We start from the raw sequence: 16,236 nt of genomic DNA on the forward strand, positions 1-16,236 counted from the left end.
CGATCGAGTTCCCAATATTCCAGTCGTCCCAGGCAGGGTCTGTTAGAAAGCCTTACTGATGAGTTCACTAGCAGGCCCCGGACGAAACACGCCCCCTTCTTTTCCTTTTCTGTTCTCCTATGATTCTCACGAGTTCCTAACCGCAGCGAAGCAACGCCACAAGACGAAAGATTCTCTATTGGACTTGTAAGATTTCCTCCTAACCGGTGGGCTCGACAAGTACCTCGCCTTAATCGTGTTTCAGGATTAAAAGGAGAATGAGAGTAGTCATTGAAACCGTATGGAGGGAATCGTTGAGAGATTTGATACGTCCTTTTTTTCTTTTAGCGTGCAACAGAACCTTGTACGGTGACGTTGGCCGGACCTACAGAGTGGAAGTCCGCCGGCCGAGGGAGGATCGACTGCCATTCCTGTGTCATCTCAACTTCACTGCCGCCGGGTCTGATCTCGGAGACCTAGTTCAGGTGGGAGAAGAGGGGATCCCGTAGAAAATAAATGCTGACTCCTCTTCCCATCGCGAGTCCGTCACGGACACGGATAATAATTTTTTTTTTTTTCTCTCCTCACCGCCCGTCTAGGATGCACACGTCGTGCTTTGGCGAAAATAAATTGTCCTTCGAAATTGTTCTTGTAAGTTTGTTTATTTCGGTGCTCGTCCATTTTTATCTTCGTTCCGTTCGCTCGCTTCTGCGTGCCGGGCGATTAATCAGAACAGCGTCGTCCGCGCGACGTTGCGTCGGGTTGCAAGGATTCATATTGGAGGAAACAAAGCGACGTCTTAGCGCCGTGCAACTTTTTTTCGTATTAGTTTCCGCCAACAAACGAGCCAGGCGTTCGATATTTTACTTCGGGACAGTGCCGCTTTAATCATTCCCGGCCAGCCAATAATCTTGTACGAAGTTTTTCGTTGCCAGAGTACGTCGAGCAATTTACCTCGTCCACGGTACTGCGATACATTATTGTTTATTAGCACTTCGCCTTTAGCTACTACATCGATCCTTACGTACCCGAAACTTCTAGCGCGTTTGGACTTTGTCGTTCAAAGTGTAATACAAACAGTATAATATTGAAAACTGTGTACAGACGATATTTATCGGTAGATCCTTTTTTAAATGACTGGCAAACTTTATTCTAAAGAGTTGCGGGGTCCATCGTCTCCTGTGCTCGCCACCAGAGGACTGCGTTCTGGTCTCTCTCGCAAGCGCTCGATCGACTGTCTGTTTATACAGGATGTTCGGCCACGTCTGGAAAAAATTTCAATGGGGGAATCTAGAGGCCAAAATAAGAAGAAAATCAAGAATACTAATTTGTTGATTGAAGCTTCGTCAAAAAGTTATTAACGTTTACAGTTCCGACCGTACTGAATTTTTTTCTCGAAAATGCGCAAGATTTCGGGAGTATGTCTATTCACCAAAAATGATTGCAATTGACCCCCGGAACCGAAAATAATTTTTTTAGAATTAATTGAAAATTTTTTTTTTCGTCGAAAAATTTAGGCTCCTACCCCCTGTCGATTTTTCTTAAAAATTAGTTTTTCATTTTTGATAATTTTATTTGACGCCCTACAGAAAAGTTGTCTAATACTTTTTTGTAGGTACCCATGAGCTCTACTTCAGAAAAAAGTTTCATTGAAATATATTCACAATTGTAGGAGTTATGGCTGTTTGAAAATTTGACCATTTTTATGGGGTTTTTCTCATTTTGCGGGGTCAAGGACCAACTTTTCGAATATTTTTAGAATTTCTACATATTCTCCATCAAAATACGCGTAGTTTGCTTTTTTAAACATTAAAATCCTCCAATCCGTTCAGAAGTTATGTCGTTTTAAAGATTAGCATGAAAATTCGGGCAGACATTTCCGGCCAGAAATTATATTTTCGGTAAGGAATTTTTTTCTCGAAACTGAGTAGGATTTCGGGGGTATATCTGTTGACCAAAAATGCTTGCAATTGACCTCTGCAACTAAAAATAATTTTTTCAAGACGATTCGAATGACTTTTTTTTCACCCAAACCTTTCAGCACTTACTCGAATTTTTTTCTGGAAAGTGGGTAGGATTTCGGGGGTATGTCTATTCACCAAAAATGATTGTAATTGACCCCTACAGTCAAAAATATTTTTTTTAGAACGATTTGAAATTTTTTTTTTTCGTCGAAAAATTTAGGCACTTACCCCCTGTCGATTTTTCTTAAAAATTCCTTTTTCATTTTTAGTAATTTTGTTTGGCGCCCTACAGAAAAGTTGTCTAATACTTTTTAGTACGTACTCATGGGTTCTACTTCAGAAAAAAGTTTCATTGAAATATATTCACTATTGTAGGAGTTACGGGCGTTTGAAAATTGGACCATTTTTATGGAGTTTTTCTCATTTTAGCGGGTCAAAGAACAACTTTTCCAATATTTTTAGAATTTCTACATATTCTCCATCAAAATACGCGTAGTTTGCTTTTTTAAACATTAAAATCGTCCAATCCGTTCAGAAGTTATGATGTTTTAAAGATACGCATGAAATTTCAGTGAAACATATCAACGCTATGGTCAGACATGAAATTTTCGGTAATGAATTTTTTTCTCGAAACTGAGTAAGATTTCGGGGGTATGTCTATTGACCAAAAATGCTTGCAATTGACCCCTGTAACTAAAAATAATTTTTCCAAGACGATTCGAAAGTCTTTTTTTTCATCCAAAACTTTCAGCACTTACTCGAATTTTTTTCTCGAAACTGAGTAGGATTTTGGGGGTATACATAATGACCAAAAATGATTGTAATTGACCCCCGCAACCGAAAATAATTTTTTCAGAACGATTTGAAATTTTTTTTTTTCGTCGAAAAATTTCACGCCTTCTTGAATTTTTTTCTCGAAACTGAGTAGAATTTTGGGGGCATACATAATGACCAAACATGATTGTAATTGACCCCCGCAACCGAAAATAATTTTTCCAAAACGATTTGAAATTTTTGAATTTAATTATGAATAATTTTTTAACGAAGCTTCCATCAACAAATTGGTATTCTTCATTTTAGTCTTATTTCGACCTCTAGAATCCATTAAAATTTTTCCCAGGGGTGGCCGAACGCCCTGTATATGGATACGATCCTCCACCGACTACCCAATAACCCGGCTTCTAAGTCACAGAATGTTTTCATAGAACTGCAAATAACGGAAATGAAATTGTTAATAGTATCTTAGCTCAAACAACTTCACGCGTTGTTCCGTGCCACTAAATCACCAATGTTATTATTTATTGATAATCTCGATGAACTTGTCCCATCTATGAACATCTTAGCTGCAATTGTACGATATTACAGTTGATCTTCGACACTTTCACCGTGGGCCGATTCCTGTCGTACACGTCGAAAGGATGTCCGGACGGGTTCATGGCGATCCGCGAGGAAGGGCGTCCAGCGACCGGTGGACAATGGTGCGGAAGCGCGTGGGGATACACCGTTTATTATAGCGAAACACCTTCTGTCAATTTGACTTTGCATTTATTGCGTCTGTCCGAGCGGGTAAAGTAAAAGCGCTTTCCACAAAATTCAAGCGTACCCGTAACCCCCGTTGACGTTTAACCAAGAACCACCGTTGGTCGTTTGCGCAGGGCATCGATTACAACTTCGACTTCAAGTTGTCGTACAAGTTCCTGAGACGCAGCGAGGCTCATCTCAGGTACGGGAACAGCAGCATGTCTACGTGGAGGGGTGAGCTGGTGAACGGCACGTACTGCGACCGCGTGCTCACCAAGTGCGATACGCGAGCCTGTCGTCTTCAATCGCCGAATTACCCGGGCGTTTATCCTAGAAACATCACATGCTACTACCGGGTGGAGCAGAATCGGGCTCCTCTCGGCCATCGGGCGTTGCTGGCTGTGAGTCAGCGGAACAGCCATAAAATACACATCAAGGACAAGGAGAAATACGACGGAAGCCAGAGGCTGTTGAGGTATATTTCATCATCGTCCGCCTTCCAACGTTTGAACCGATTACTGGATAATCGATGGATTAAATTCTTCCAGAGTGTGGGATCAATGCAACATGGCGCAGGATTACTTGACAGTATACGACGGAGGGTCAACATCCGACAAAGTGTTGGTCAGACTCTGCGGAGGGGACGCCGTGCCGGACATTATCAGCAGCCATAATACGATGCTTTTGGAATTTCACACGTCGCCGTACGACAATCCGTTCCATCCTGTCCCTTTGTCGTTCTTGCCGGGATTTGAGCTCGAGGTTCAGGTAATTACCAGACGGAACACGAGTTCTCCAACGCTGCTCGACGAGATACAAATCTTCCATCTGATTTTAGAGATTGCCACCGTAAAAGACCATGCTGACGACTCGATTTCCAGGTACTCTTCGTGGACGAGAAGTCACGGAGTTTCGTGAAAGAGAACAACAACTGCGATTTTTATATATCCAGCGACGAGAGTTCGTCGGGGGTGTTGGAGAATCCCAAGCACTCGTTGCCACCGAACACCACGTGCCGCTACCACTTTCAGGGCAAGCCGAACGAGATCGTGTGGTTGTCATTCGTCAAGTACTACGCCGCCAGCGCGGACGCGGCCGCGGGAATCGACGTTGCGTCCGACTGTAACGCGAAACTTCTCATTTGGGACGGCGATCATACATTAGATAAATTAATTTCCACGCGTAAGGTACGCCAGGACTCGTACGATATCAAAAACGCTACCGCCTACAACTCCTGGACTTTAAATTACAGAACATTACGCTGATGGGCCAATTTTGCAAGGACGACACACCTCGCCTGTGCGACCACAGCTTGCTGCGAAACGGCAGTCGCAACACGAGACCGTGCAGCCTTGGGGAAAGCTACGTGTCGACCGGTAGGGACCTCACACTCGAACACATTCTGCGCCAAGGAAGTGCACTTTACCCGATAAGCTTTGTACTGCGATACGAGTTCGTGCACGAGGCGATATCCTGCAATCACGTGTTCGGCTCTGCGTCGACTTCATCCACGTCTTCCACATCCACTTTATCCTTGTCGTCGTTGTCGTCCTCACTCTCATCCTCCGCCAATTTCGGGAAGTTCGGGTCGCCGAAAAGTGTGTTCTTCTATGGACGCGGTGGTGCGCAGAACGTTAGCTGTGTTTATCGTTTCGAGGCTGAACCCGATCACAGAATAGAACTGTCCATAACGAAAGCCTCGTTCGGAGACAAAGGATGTTCCTCCTACGTCGATCCGCTGGTCAATCGGTGGACCTGCGATCGACGCTTAGTCGATTCTACGAAGTTTGGCACCTCGGAGCTCGTTGTTGCCGAGTATCCTTGGCATGGAGTGGAACTGGTACCTGTTTTAGTAACTACCGGCTTGGCGAGTTAGTTTAAAGTATTCAGGATCTATCAAGAATAGACCTATGCCTGGCGTTCGTTCGAGAGATTTATGTAGTTGCGTTACCTACTTTTGGCCTCTCTATCGAGATAAACTGGTAGCCTAGAAACTAACTCGCCAAGCCTCTATTACCATTCGGTAACGGATAGAACGTTTATTCGGTACAATTTCATACCAATGTTCAGGTGCGCGATTGCTTGTGCTCGAACGTGACCGAAAGGATTGTCTTGAGGACTCTAACGTCGAACGTGGTAGAGGTCCGATTCGCGGTGACGCTGATGAACGTCACTCAGGACTACAGAGATTTCTTCTTCGAGGGTGAGTACCGTTTCGTCGCCCTGGGAGCGGAAACGAGCGAGCAAGCCTGCTCGACGAAGCTCGAAGAACGACGGTTACGCGGGACCAGCGGCGAGATCTCCCTCAGGAGTCCTCTGCCGCGGCTTATTCCTGGCGTGGCAGCCGTGGAGGAGATTCTGACCAACACGGAGGACCTTACCGCGACCCAGTGCGTGAACGAGCCGTGGCTGATCGAGCCGGAGGACGCCAGAATTAATTTCCTGTATCTGAGAACCGCAGGGTACAGCATCACCTTGGACAACGTCGAGGAATGCACGACGTTGAACCGTATCGTCGTTTACTCGGCGGCCAACACGAAGGATCGTAGCGTAATTTGCCCGGAGGGCGGTGTCGACACGGCCAGAACGGTCGACTTCTTCTCCGGCGGCTGGAACTATAGCGCGATAAACGTCACCGTGGCGATGACGCAGCATTCCAGGAGCTTCATCGTCGAATTCCTTCAGAGGGAGCCCGGATTCTATGCTGTCACGTGGATAGCTATTTCTAAACGGTCTCCCAGTCCGAGCGTTGGTCCGAATGTCTTCACCGTGCTGCCCCAGGAGGAATGTCCTTACAGGTTAGATAGATTTCAGTTACGCTAACCCCCTCAACGTGGTATTCATTAAACTCTCCGAGTGAAGGAGTCACGGTAAGAAAAAGCGTTTGAGTGGTGCGTTTCTGTTAATATACTTGAAATCTAAACCAACTAACTGCCACGCTTTCCTCTTTCCAGGTGTCCAGAGATTCAGGCGTGTATAAGTTCCGTTTTATGGTGCGACGGCATCCGACATTGTCCATCCGGCTTCGACGAGGAGGAGGCCAATTGCTCGTACCGATTTGGCGTGACGTTGTTGTACGTAGCAGTGGGCGCCGGCGCGTTGGGCATATTCCTGATCCTATTGCTCGCCACCGGCTGTCTCAAGTATTGCCTCTATCGACACAAGGCACGCAAGAAAAAGAAGAACGTCGCGCTGAACGCGAACCATCTCCACGTGAATCACACGCACCATAACAACGGCCTCACCGGAAGCCGTTTGAGCGGACGCTACAACCTTGCCACGCCACAGGAGATGTACCTGGAGAACTACGGGAAGGACAGTATTTGTTGACAATACGCCATCGCCGATATCGAGACCACCGTGTGAATAATGCAGGATTTTTAATTACGCCTACCTCGCTGGCCTCTGGATCCCTACCCACCCCCTCACCCCACACGCCCCACCCACCAACCCTCCGCGAACGAACTGAATGAGAAGCAGACGAATTGTCAACCGAAACGTTCCCCCAACACACATGTACGCAATAATCGTATTAAATTCCGTAGACCAATTCTCGAAGGCATTTAACGAACGAGCGGGTCCGAGTTGTTTCTTCGTAGCATCGACGAACGATCTACGCCTCGATCGAACCGTCGTTCGATGGCCTCGAATCGCGATAAGCGACGCTTTTTTTTCCACTTTTTAACTCGCCGTAAGTCGGGAGGCACCGAACCGAGCACGAAATTTCTGGCTCTGCAAGTGTTTTAAACGTTTCGCGACGTTTCGGGGCGCGACGACGGAATCAAGGTCGAACGGAGCCGTGGATCGGATCGCCGGGGATGCTCGTGTGTATGGTTTTCACGACGCGAACCGCGGTATCACAGTAGCTCTAGGAACACACGTTTTAGGTTTAAAGTGCGGTGAACGGGAAGCGCGTAGAGCGCGATGGGTTCAAATTTAAACGAAAATGGTAAAACGGAAAAAAAAAAAAAAAAAATACTATAAACACGTAACGAAAAGGATTCAAGCGCAAGTATATGCTTTTAAAGAATGAAGTAGGGATCGTAATTCGCATCGGGAGAGAGAATTTTTATCACGGTCGGTTGCCGGAAGGAGTGCCATAAACGTCCACGACGGGAGACGACGCAGAGAACAGAGTTTGGCGGGAAAACGAGGTGTGAACGACGATGTGCGAGTACAGAGCCCCGCGAAAACGATTGTAAATCGATATGAATCTCGCGTGAACGTCGGGGAGAAAAAACGAAACTACTGTGATTTACACTCGAAACGAGAGGAAAAAAAAAATAAAGAAAACGCCCGAGATTACGTATCACGAAAAATGTGTAAAAAAAAAAAAGAAAAAAAAAGAAAAGAAAAAATCGTAAAGAAACCGGAAGATAATTTCGACCGATGTTCGTCACTTTCGAAGTCTGTTTTACTCTATAATTTTATAATTGTCATGTCCGGACGACGACATTCGTATGCAATTTATCCTAAGGATTATCACGACCAAAAATCAACCAACGCGTTATCACCAACCCTCCCGTTCCATCATATTATCAAATCGATCGGTGTAATCTGCGTCGATCCGTCGATTGTTCCATCGTTTTTGTAAGAAACGCGCAGCCACCACGATCGTTAACGCGGGAGCGTAGCGGCGCCATCTTGAGTCGCCATTACAAGCATTTGCAATGGCCGCGGATCGAGGTCCGGGCGATTACGAGCAGAGCGCTGGGCAAACTGTATTTCAAACTCGATCTAGAACGCCAACGATTTGAAATAACATTTGTCTTAAATCCGCGATAACGTTACATACGTTTCAACAGAATAACGATTCGGTTTCGAAAGGATAGCAATTTCAAATAAAATCAATTTTGTTTCCGTTCCATTTCAAACACCGTTTAAATAAAGTAACACGTTTGAAACGATATTTCGAATAGCATTGTTTCCGGAAGTGCCCAACGATCGCTGCTTATATTATTCAGGGCTAACTGGCTCGAGTCACTTCGAAAACGTACGAAAAACGTCCCTAGGGACCGAAAGAAGTCCGTAAACGCCGGATATCCTATGCTCCTGCATTAAACTGCGATCCTAACCTATCCAGATTTCATAAGTACATAACGTTATTGAAGATGATATAACATATAGTTAAATCACACATGTAACCTAGGTTTGATATCGATGCGCGAGGCTTGTGACTGGGACGTAGAGATCGATGTATAGTTGATTATCGTTTAAACGTGCGCGAAAAAAAAAAAAAAACGAGAGAACAGAGGGCAAACAGAAAACGAACGCAACGCATACATTGTAACCCCTGTTACGAAAGTGTTAACTACTAAAGGCCATCGTTTCACGTGCGCACCACACACTGATACACATACGGGGAGACGATTCACATCTACATACATACATACACATACGTATGGTAAAAAGCGCGTATAACTTACGTCTGTATGCTGTGATAGAAGTAAGCGTATCAACAATCGGAAATAAATTTCTCGCGTGAAATTCGTTTCGATTGTGTGCACCCTCCGAATCCCATAATCGAAGTTAGACGTAGATCCCCTCGGTTACCTTTCGAACGGAGATTGGGACACTATTCTTATCTAGATATACAAACCTTGAACAAGGAATAAAAAATAATCGCTGTAACGTTTTAATCACGGTCATTTTTTTCGCAAACATCTCAGCATCGGTACATAATTTTTTTTTTTTTTTTTAAAGATAACGTCGAAACTACGGAAATTAACATTTTAAATATATCGTAACTTTTTATCGTGCGAAATTTTTATCCGTCTCTGCTTTTCAACACACGCCCTTGTCGATCCTGTACTTACGACGCGTCAAGGTCATTTTTTCATTGCACGTTACGACCCGTGTGCCCAATCTTTCGACAGAGAACACTTGCTCTTCGAAAAGCACAGATTTTATTATTCAGCTACTCTCTCGGCCAAACCTTGAGAAACTAACGAGCACGGTCCAGTCTTATTTACCCCTTAGTGTCCGACCACTTTGAGAAACATGTCTTGAAGACCAATGTCGGTCAGCTATGAATACCGTAGTACGAATGAAACGTTCAATGTGGGTCGCTGGTCGTAGCAACAATTTATCCAAGTTCGCTGAAATATGTTTCCTTTGATACTGTAGCTAACCTCTTTCTTTTTGAATTTTTATCTCGTCTTCAAATCTTGAAAGTGTTACTTAGTGCCCCCCCTTCACCCCCCCTGCTCTTGAGCCTCGTCTTTCGCAGATCTAGAATATGGAACATCGTTTGACGTAATCGTTCCGACCGAAAGTAACGTTTTCGCGTGGAAGAGGTAAAAGAATATTTTCAATTCACTCGCGACGTCCGTGCAATATTCTTGGTCGTTCGGATAACAGTAATTGGGTATCTTGCCCTAATTCGCGCTGACGTCAAACTGGCGGCAATTAGTTGCTGCTCGTGATATTTTGGCGAGTCCGAGAGAAACGTTACCGCAATCGTCGTGCGGTCTGGTAGGCAATTAAAGAGGGGACTCGTTAAAATACAACGGGAAGCAAGCGATAGAATCCTAAATAAACGACCATCGCGATGACGTAGCTTCAGAGTACGTTGCTTAATCATGAAAATAGAATATGGATGCGTGAAATCCGTCGGTTGATCGAGAAACGTCCATCCTGGTCCATCCATATTCCAGTCGTAATTTAAGTTCGCCAATCGGATGTGCTTTGTCTTCGGTGCCCCGTTGATTTCGAACGGACACTTACGCTCGCCGACGAATCCATGAATGTTAATGTCCAGCAGCAGACAAGTTATTCGTACCTTAGAGGTGTCGCATAAGCGTTTTTATTTCCATTTTTAATTTTCTATAAATTGGCATAATAAAAGAGAACACGTTCATGTTGAAAATACGACGAAAGATTGGTCCAGGTTTATTTACCGTTGAACCAGCTGTTAGACGTTCCAGGGCGCCGATCCGCTCGTTTTAGCCACCGAAATGCGATCCACCGACGATACGGGATATCGCGACAAGTACAAACGATTCGAGTATGTCGTGTAGTAAATGTGAAAAAATTTATTAACAAATGATTTTATATTACAACGATGACGAATCGATGCCAGACCGTATCCCATCGGCAACGGTGAAGTTCGACGACGGGGAACGACTACGTTGGTTACGTGGATTCGAACATCCCGATGCCCAATAATAAATTTCTTCTGGAAAAATGCAACGCGAGGACGGGGGAGTTTTTCGTCGGGAATGTCCTCAACAGATACGCCTCCGCGTTCGTCTTTACATCCGGGTTGTGAGACACGTTCACGTCCTCTAAGCTCATTTCCTCCGCGAGCTTCGTAAAATCCCACAATTTAATCGTAGAGTCCAATGATCCTGCGAACAGAACATTCGGTATGAAAAATCTTTGCTCGATCGCCGCTTAAAAATCGTAATGTTAACCCCTTAACGGTCATATTTTTCGGGTTAACCAAGAATGATCGGTTTTCTTTATTGGATTTCTTTCTAAAAATGCGGTTCTTGTTAATTACAATGTATCTAACGTATAACTTGAAGGAAAACAAATATTATCATCCCTTAAACTGTTGGATTAAGGAGGTATTGCTGCCTAGACTGTCAATTTTACGGCCCTTTGTGATTTTTTTTTTTAATGATAGGTAGGCTGTTTTGTACTGAGACTTTGTAGACGTATTTATTCATCTTATGAGCATGTACGATATTTTTTTCATGGAAAAATATTAAAAATCGTGGGAATTATAACTTCTTATTTAATGGGCTTCCAGGATTCCAGCCGAGCCGCTAATCAGAAACAGAGGGGGCTAAAGTATCTTCATAGGGAAGGTTGTAGTTATAGCAGAAATTAGGGAGAAGTCAAAATCCTGATAAATAAAAAAATGGCGACACTTCAAGTTTCGAATTTCTATTTTTTAATCGTTCTCTTGTCTTTAGCGTATTAAAAAAAAATAGTAAAACTCAATATTTTTTTTAAATCTCTAGTTCCAGCGATAAAGGCGTGTCTGCTGAATATTCCCTCCAAATTTGAAGTAAATCGGTCTGCTAGATCTTGAAATATCATATAAGCCAGTTTAAATGCGTTTTTTTAAACAAGGACCTATAACTCTCGCAATTTTTAATTTTTTTTTCATGGAAAAAATACTGCACATACCTATAAGACGAATAAATATTTCTGCTAAATGTCAGTACAAAACAACCTACCTGACGTTGAAAAAAAAATCGCAAAGGCCAAAGAAATGACAGCAATACTCCCTTAAACAAATATCGTTTTTCGAAGCAGTTAAACTCGGGCATGAACGTTAAGGGGTTAAAAGACCGGATAATAACCTGAGACCAATATATTCCCATCCCTGCTGAACGTCAGACAATGAATGGTACCGGAATGATTGGACAAAGCAGCGACAAGATGGCCGTGCGCCAGATCCCAAACTAAAACGCGATGATCTGCTCCAGCGGATGCTAGAAACCGACCCTCTGCGGAAAAAGCAAGGGAGTAAATTGGAGCTTTGTGACCTGTCATTAATCTGACTTGGCTACCGGTTACGCAGTCCCATAATCTTACTGTCATGTCGCTGGAACCGGTCGCCACGTAGTTCGAGTTTGGATGAAACTGTACTACCTGAAACAGAGTTCACGCGTTTCTGATATTCTAATATTCTAATATTCGCGCGTCTTAAATAGAAAAAAAAACAATAGTGGTAACGGGCTTACATCCACGTCCGAATAATGACCGGCAAATATCCGAAGAGGCTGATGGGAATCGGTCGCCCAGAGCCTGGCAGTTTTGTCGTGAGAAGACGTAGCGAAATAATAACCGTGAGACGAAAACCTGACGCACCACACTGGGAACAAGTGCCCCTTGTAGCATACGACACACGTCCATGTATGTAGGGACCATAGTCTGACTGTAATACATTTATAATTTTTAACGGATCGCAGGTTAAGGACCACCGCTGACTGTAACATACCCGTGCTATCTTCCGACGACGAGAGAAGAAGATTCCTGTCTGGACTGAACGACAGACTGTACACGGGACCGTTATGCCCGTACAGGGGCCTCGACGATTCCGCTGTACGATCATCCATCATTCTCACTAACACGTCATCTGTCGTATCATGGCACAAACGCGTGTTTAATGCACGATGTCACGTAAACATTTAGACCCTGTCGCAATTAACAAACTCTACCTGCTTCTCTGTCGATGTCCTGTAATTGTTCGCCGGTCTTCATCAGTCTTAATTTCTGCGGAATTAACGTCCACACTTTTATGCTAGAGTCACTGAATCCGATGGCCAGTAAACTCGAGTCCTCTGCCACCTCCGCCGCTGTTACACTGAGTCCCGCGTTACAAATACAATAAACTTAACGTAACACAAATTAATCTTTGCGTGGGACTTACGTATGGATAGCGTTCAGGAGCGTGTAAAAGCAGATAGAGGGTAAGGTGTCCGGGCCAAGCACCACGCGTTTCGACGCTTCCCTTAGAGCCTTCACCTTCTCCAATTTATCAGCGTCTTTTCTGTACTTGAACGAACCGCGTTAATCGTGATAGGGATTGAACAAAGCTAACTTTTACCGACAATCTCCCTTACAAATTGGGCAAAGGCATTCTACCGACGGGCGGCGCGTTCGGGTCTGACTTGGTTTTCTTCGAAAATAAAGGATCCTTCTTGGCCTTTTTCTTTTTCGGTTTGTCCCCGTCTGCACCGCCTGTATCGTCCTCCTCTTCCTCGGTCGGAGGCACGCATTGGATGTCTGGTTCCTTCAGAAGTCCATAATATACTTTAGCCTTATTATCTAAAGTATAAATTTAAGTTAAGAAAAAACAGCATCTTTCGTTCGCCTTGGGAGGACTAGTACGTTTCATTGTTTTGTCCCGATAACTATCATGCTACCGACGATCTCACCTTGCCTGGTCGCCTCTCCGACTACCGCGCCCGACGTAGCATCGATTTGTTGTTTGTTCCTAGCTACTCCCTCGTACATATCAAAATAAAGATGTTCTTGTATGATGTTTAATAACACACTGTGCTTTTTTTCTTGTAAATGTCGTTTTAATATAGAAAGGGTATCCCTCGACATCCTGATTATGAACTGATTGGATCTGCGAAACATTTTACGTAATTCGTACCGCGAAATCTCGGAATGATCGAACGTCGTGCGAAACCAAGTCGTGCACATACTTGAAAGTGTCGGTTAACTCGTTTCCGGCCATCTGTTCCCGTCTGGTAACGTTGGACAATCTTTTCAAATCATTCTGATAATATTCCTCCAGATTACCGCCAAATTTCTCTAGAAGTTGTTTCGCTTCCTCCGAATGATTATTATAGACCAATTCTAGATACATGTGCACCAAGACCGGGTATAATATCGTACCCAATTCATGCTGTTTTATAAAAAAACCTATGTTTCAGACTTTGTAACGACAGTACAAACGACAGGACTGTATTCGATTAAAGCATTTCGTTGCCTTTAATCTATAGAATTATTGTGGTACACCACGATTTACCTTGTATATATCTAGAGAACCTTCTACAAATTTTTTCAGTTCGCTGTATGCTTTCTCATAGAGTGCAGGGTCTCCCTCGCTTTTGTACGCAGAGAGCACACTGTTTACTTCGGAATCAGTCTGCTGAGCTTCATCCGGAGAGATATCTGTTAGATTCGCCTCTTTTCGAAATAGTTCTTCCGTTCCCTACAAGTGTGATACATACACGATTGAAAAAAAAAACGTAGCATCTTTATTTCACATGAAAATATCATAGTTAACCAGTCAATTGCAGGTTAACGTTCAATGTTTATATTAGCTTTTGAGGTTAAAAACCGCTCGATAACCAAATACATTCTGACATACCTTCAGATTATACTTCCGAAGTAGCTGTAAAACCGCAAGCATGGTAGTTTTCTCGCTGTCCATTTTTATCTAAATTATTATGTTAAAAAATTGAAGTATTTGTTAATAAACAAACAGCGCAAAGGACGCACTCCACTCTTAGCATTGGACGTGCAACTGGCGCCAGAGGTGCCACAAATGCACCGTACGTGAGCTCGTAGAGTTTCGGAAAATTATTAAAGCTTTATAGAGGGTGTTCGGCCACCCCTGGGAAAAATTTTAACGGGGGATTCAAGAGGCCAAAATAAGACGAAAATCAAGAATATCAATTTGTCGATGGAGGCTTCGTTAAAAAGTTATTAACAATTAAATTCAAAAATTTCAAATCGTCTTGGAAAAATTATTTTTAGTTACAAGGGTCAATTGCAAGCATTTTTGGTCAATAGACATACCCCCGAAATACTACTCAGTTTCGAGAAAAAAATTCATTACCGAAAATTTCATGTCTGACCATAGCGTTCATATGTTTCACTGAAATTTCATGCGTATCTTTAAAACATCATAACTTCTGAACAGATTGGACGATTTTAATGTTTAAAAAAGCAAACTACGCGTATTTTGGTGGAGAATATACAGAGATCGCAAAAATATTCGAAAAGTTAATCCTTGACCCCGTAAAATGAGAAAAACGTCATAAAAATGGTCCAATTTTCAAACAGCCATAACTTCTACAATTGTGAATATATTTCAATGAAACTTTTTTCTAAAGTAGAGCTCATAGGTACCTACGAAAAGGTATTAGACAACTTTTCTGTAGGGCGTCAAACAAAATTACTAAAAATGAAAAAGGAATTTTTAAGAAAAATCGACTCGATTATCTTTCTTTTCCCCTCCCCATTATTCCCTTAGCTATAAGATACATGAAACACCTCCACGCAAGGCCGCTAGCATTTTCGAAATGTTCCGGGCACTTTGGAGATCCGGATGGCAATCAAAGACCTCGGAGGGTCGACAAAGACAAAATGACATATGCCCTCTTTCTCGATTCACCGAAGTTGCCCAAAGTAAGTTCGGACCGTCTCATGGGAGTCGAGAGAGAAAGACTCACACTTCCCTTCTCGCTCTTGAACAACTAATATTCGACCTCCCGTCAACAGGTCTCCACTGGCCTCTGCTGACCGCTGCTGACCACTCCTGGAATTTCTGACAACGTATAACGATTACGACTGGCTACTGTTAGATTCTCCCAGCCTCTGCTGACCGCTGCTGACCACTCCTGTTACTTCTGACAATGTATAACGATTACGACTGGCTACTGTTAGCCTCTCCCAGCCTCTGCTGACCACCGCTTATATTTCTGACAACGTATAACGATTACTACTGACTTCTGCTAACCTCTGTTGGTCTTTGCTGATCTCTGTCAGCGTGTGCTTGTCTCTGCTGAACTTTCCTAGCCTCTGCCGAACGCTACTGACCACTGCAGGTATTTCTGATAATGTATAACGATTAATACTTATTACTGCATGCTCCTACAAGTCTCTGCTTGCCTTTGCAGGTTTCTGCTTGCCTGTGCATGCCTTTGCTGCCCTCTGCTGAACACTGCTGACCACCCCTGATGCTTCTGACATCGCATAACAATTACTACATGCTACTGTTCGCCCCTGCTGATCTCTGCTGGCCTCTACTGACCGCCGCTTATATTTCTGACAACGTATAACGATTACTACTGACTTCTGCCTGCCTCCGCTGGACTCTGCTGACCGCTACTGACCACTCCTGATACTTCCGACAACGTATAACGATTACTACTTGTTACTGCTTGCCCCTGCTGGACTCTACTTGCCTCTGCATGCCTCTGCTGGCCTCCGTTGGCCTCTGCTGACCGCTGCTAACCACTGCTGACCACCGCTTATATTTCTGGCAACGTAAAACGATTACTACTGGCTACTG

At 43.8% G+C, this 16,236-nt stretch overlaps 2 protein-coding genes across 5 annotated transcripts in view; one reads left to right on the plus strand and one right to left on the minus strand.

The window, feature by feature from the left end:
* LOC143348505 (uncharacterized) overlaps nucleotides 1-10,878 on the plus strand; it is an 81,616-nt gene extending 70,738 nt beyond the window's left edge. Inside the window, exons 4-11 of one of the 2 annotated variants that reach the window (XM_076778780.1) lie at nucleotides 328-464; nucleotides 3,309-3,509; nucleotides 3,599-3,939; nucleotides 4,013-4,232; nucleotides 4,346-4,651; nucleotides 4,717-5,304; nucleotides 5,535-6,334; nucleotides 6,419-6,558. In XM_076778780.1, coding sequence (XP_076634895.1) covers nucleotides 328-464; nucleotides 3,309-3,509; nucleotides 3,599-3,939; nucleotides 4,013-4,232; nucleotides 4,346-4,651; nucleotides 4,717-5,304; nucleotides 5,535-6,287 — 2,546 coding nt within the window. In that variant the 3' untranslated portion in view covers nucleotides 6,288-6,334; nucleotides 6,419-6,558. Of the gene's footprint in view, nucleotides 1-327; nucleotides 465-3,308; nucleotides 3,510-3,598; nucleotides 3,940-4,012; nucleotides 4,233-4,345; nucleotides 4,652-4,716; nucleotides 5,305-5,534; nucleotides 6,335-6,418 lie in introns of both variants that reach the window. The other variant, XM_076778779.1, reaches the window with a different exon arrangement.
* On the minus strand, nucleotides 10,476-14,446 carry Taf5 (TATA-box binding protein associated factor 5). 3 transcript variants are annotated; one of them, XM_076778785.1, is made up of 11 exons: nucleotides 14,308-14,446; nucleotides 13,963-14,148; nucleotides 13,637-13,839; nucleotides 13,361-13,557; nucleotides 13,046-13,250; nucleotides 12,853-12,972; nucleotides 12,641-12,786; nucleotides 12,421-12,558; nucleotides 12,164-12,357; nucleotides 11,780-12,071; nucleotides 10,476-10,813 (listed from the first exon to the last, which is right to left on the minus strand). In XM_076778785.1, the coding sequence occupies exons 1-11, from the start codon at nucleotides 14,368-14,370 to the stop codon at nucleotides 10,599-10,601; spliced, it is 1,959 nt and encodes a 652-aa protein (XP_076634900.1). In that variant the 5' UTR covers nucleotides 14,371-14,446; the 3' UTR covers nucleotides 10,476-10,598. The 3 variants fall into 3 exon arrangements, with proteins under 3 accessions (XP_076634900.1, XP_076634899.1, XP_076634901.1); XM_076778784.1 differs by having other exon boundaries at nucleotides 12,164-12,558; XM_076778786.1 differs by lacking the exon at nucleotides 10,476-10,813 and having other exon boundaries at nucleotides 11,803-11,926; nucleotides 12,015-12,071; nucleotides 12,164-12,558.
* Nucleotides 14,447-16,236: the final 1,790 nt, after the last annotated feature.

This window comes from Colletes latitarsis, chromosome 11 (genome assembly GCF_051014445.1).
Source record: "Colletes latitarsis isolate SP2378_abdomen chromosome 11, iyColLati1, whole genome shotgun sequence".
NCBI lineage: Eukaryota > Metazoa > Arthropoda > Insecta > Hymenoptera > Colletidae > Colletes > Colletes latitarsis.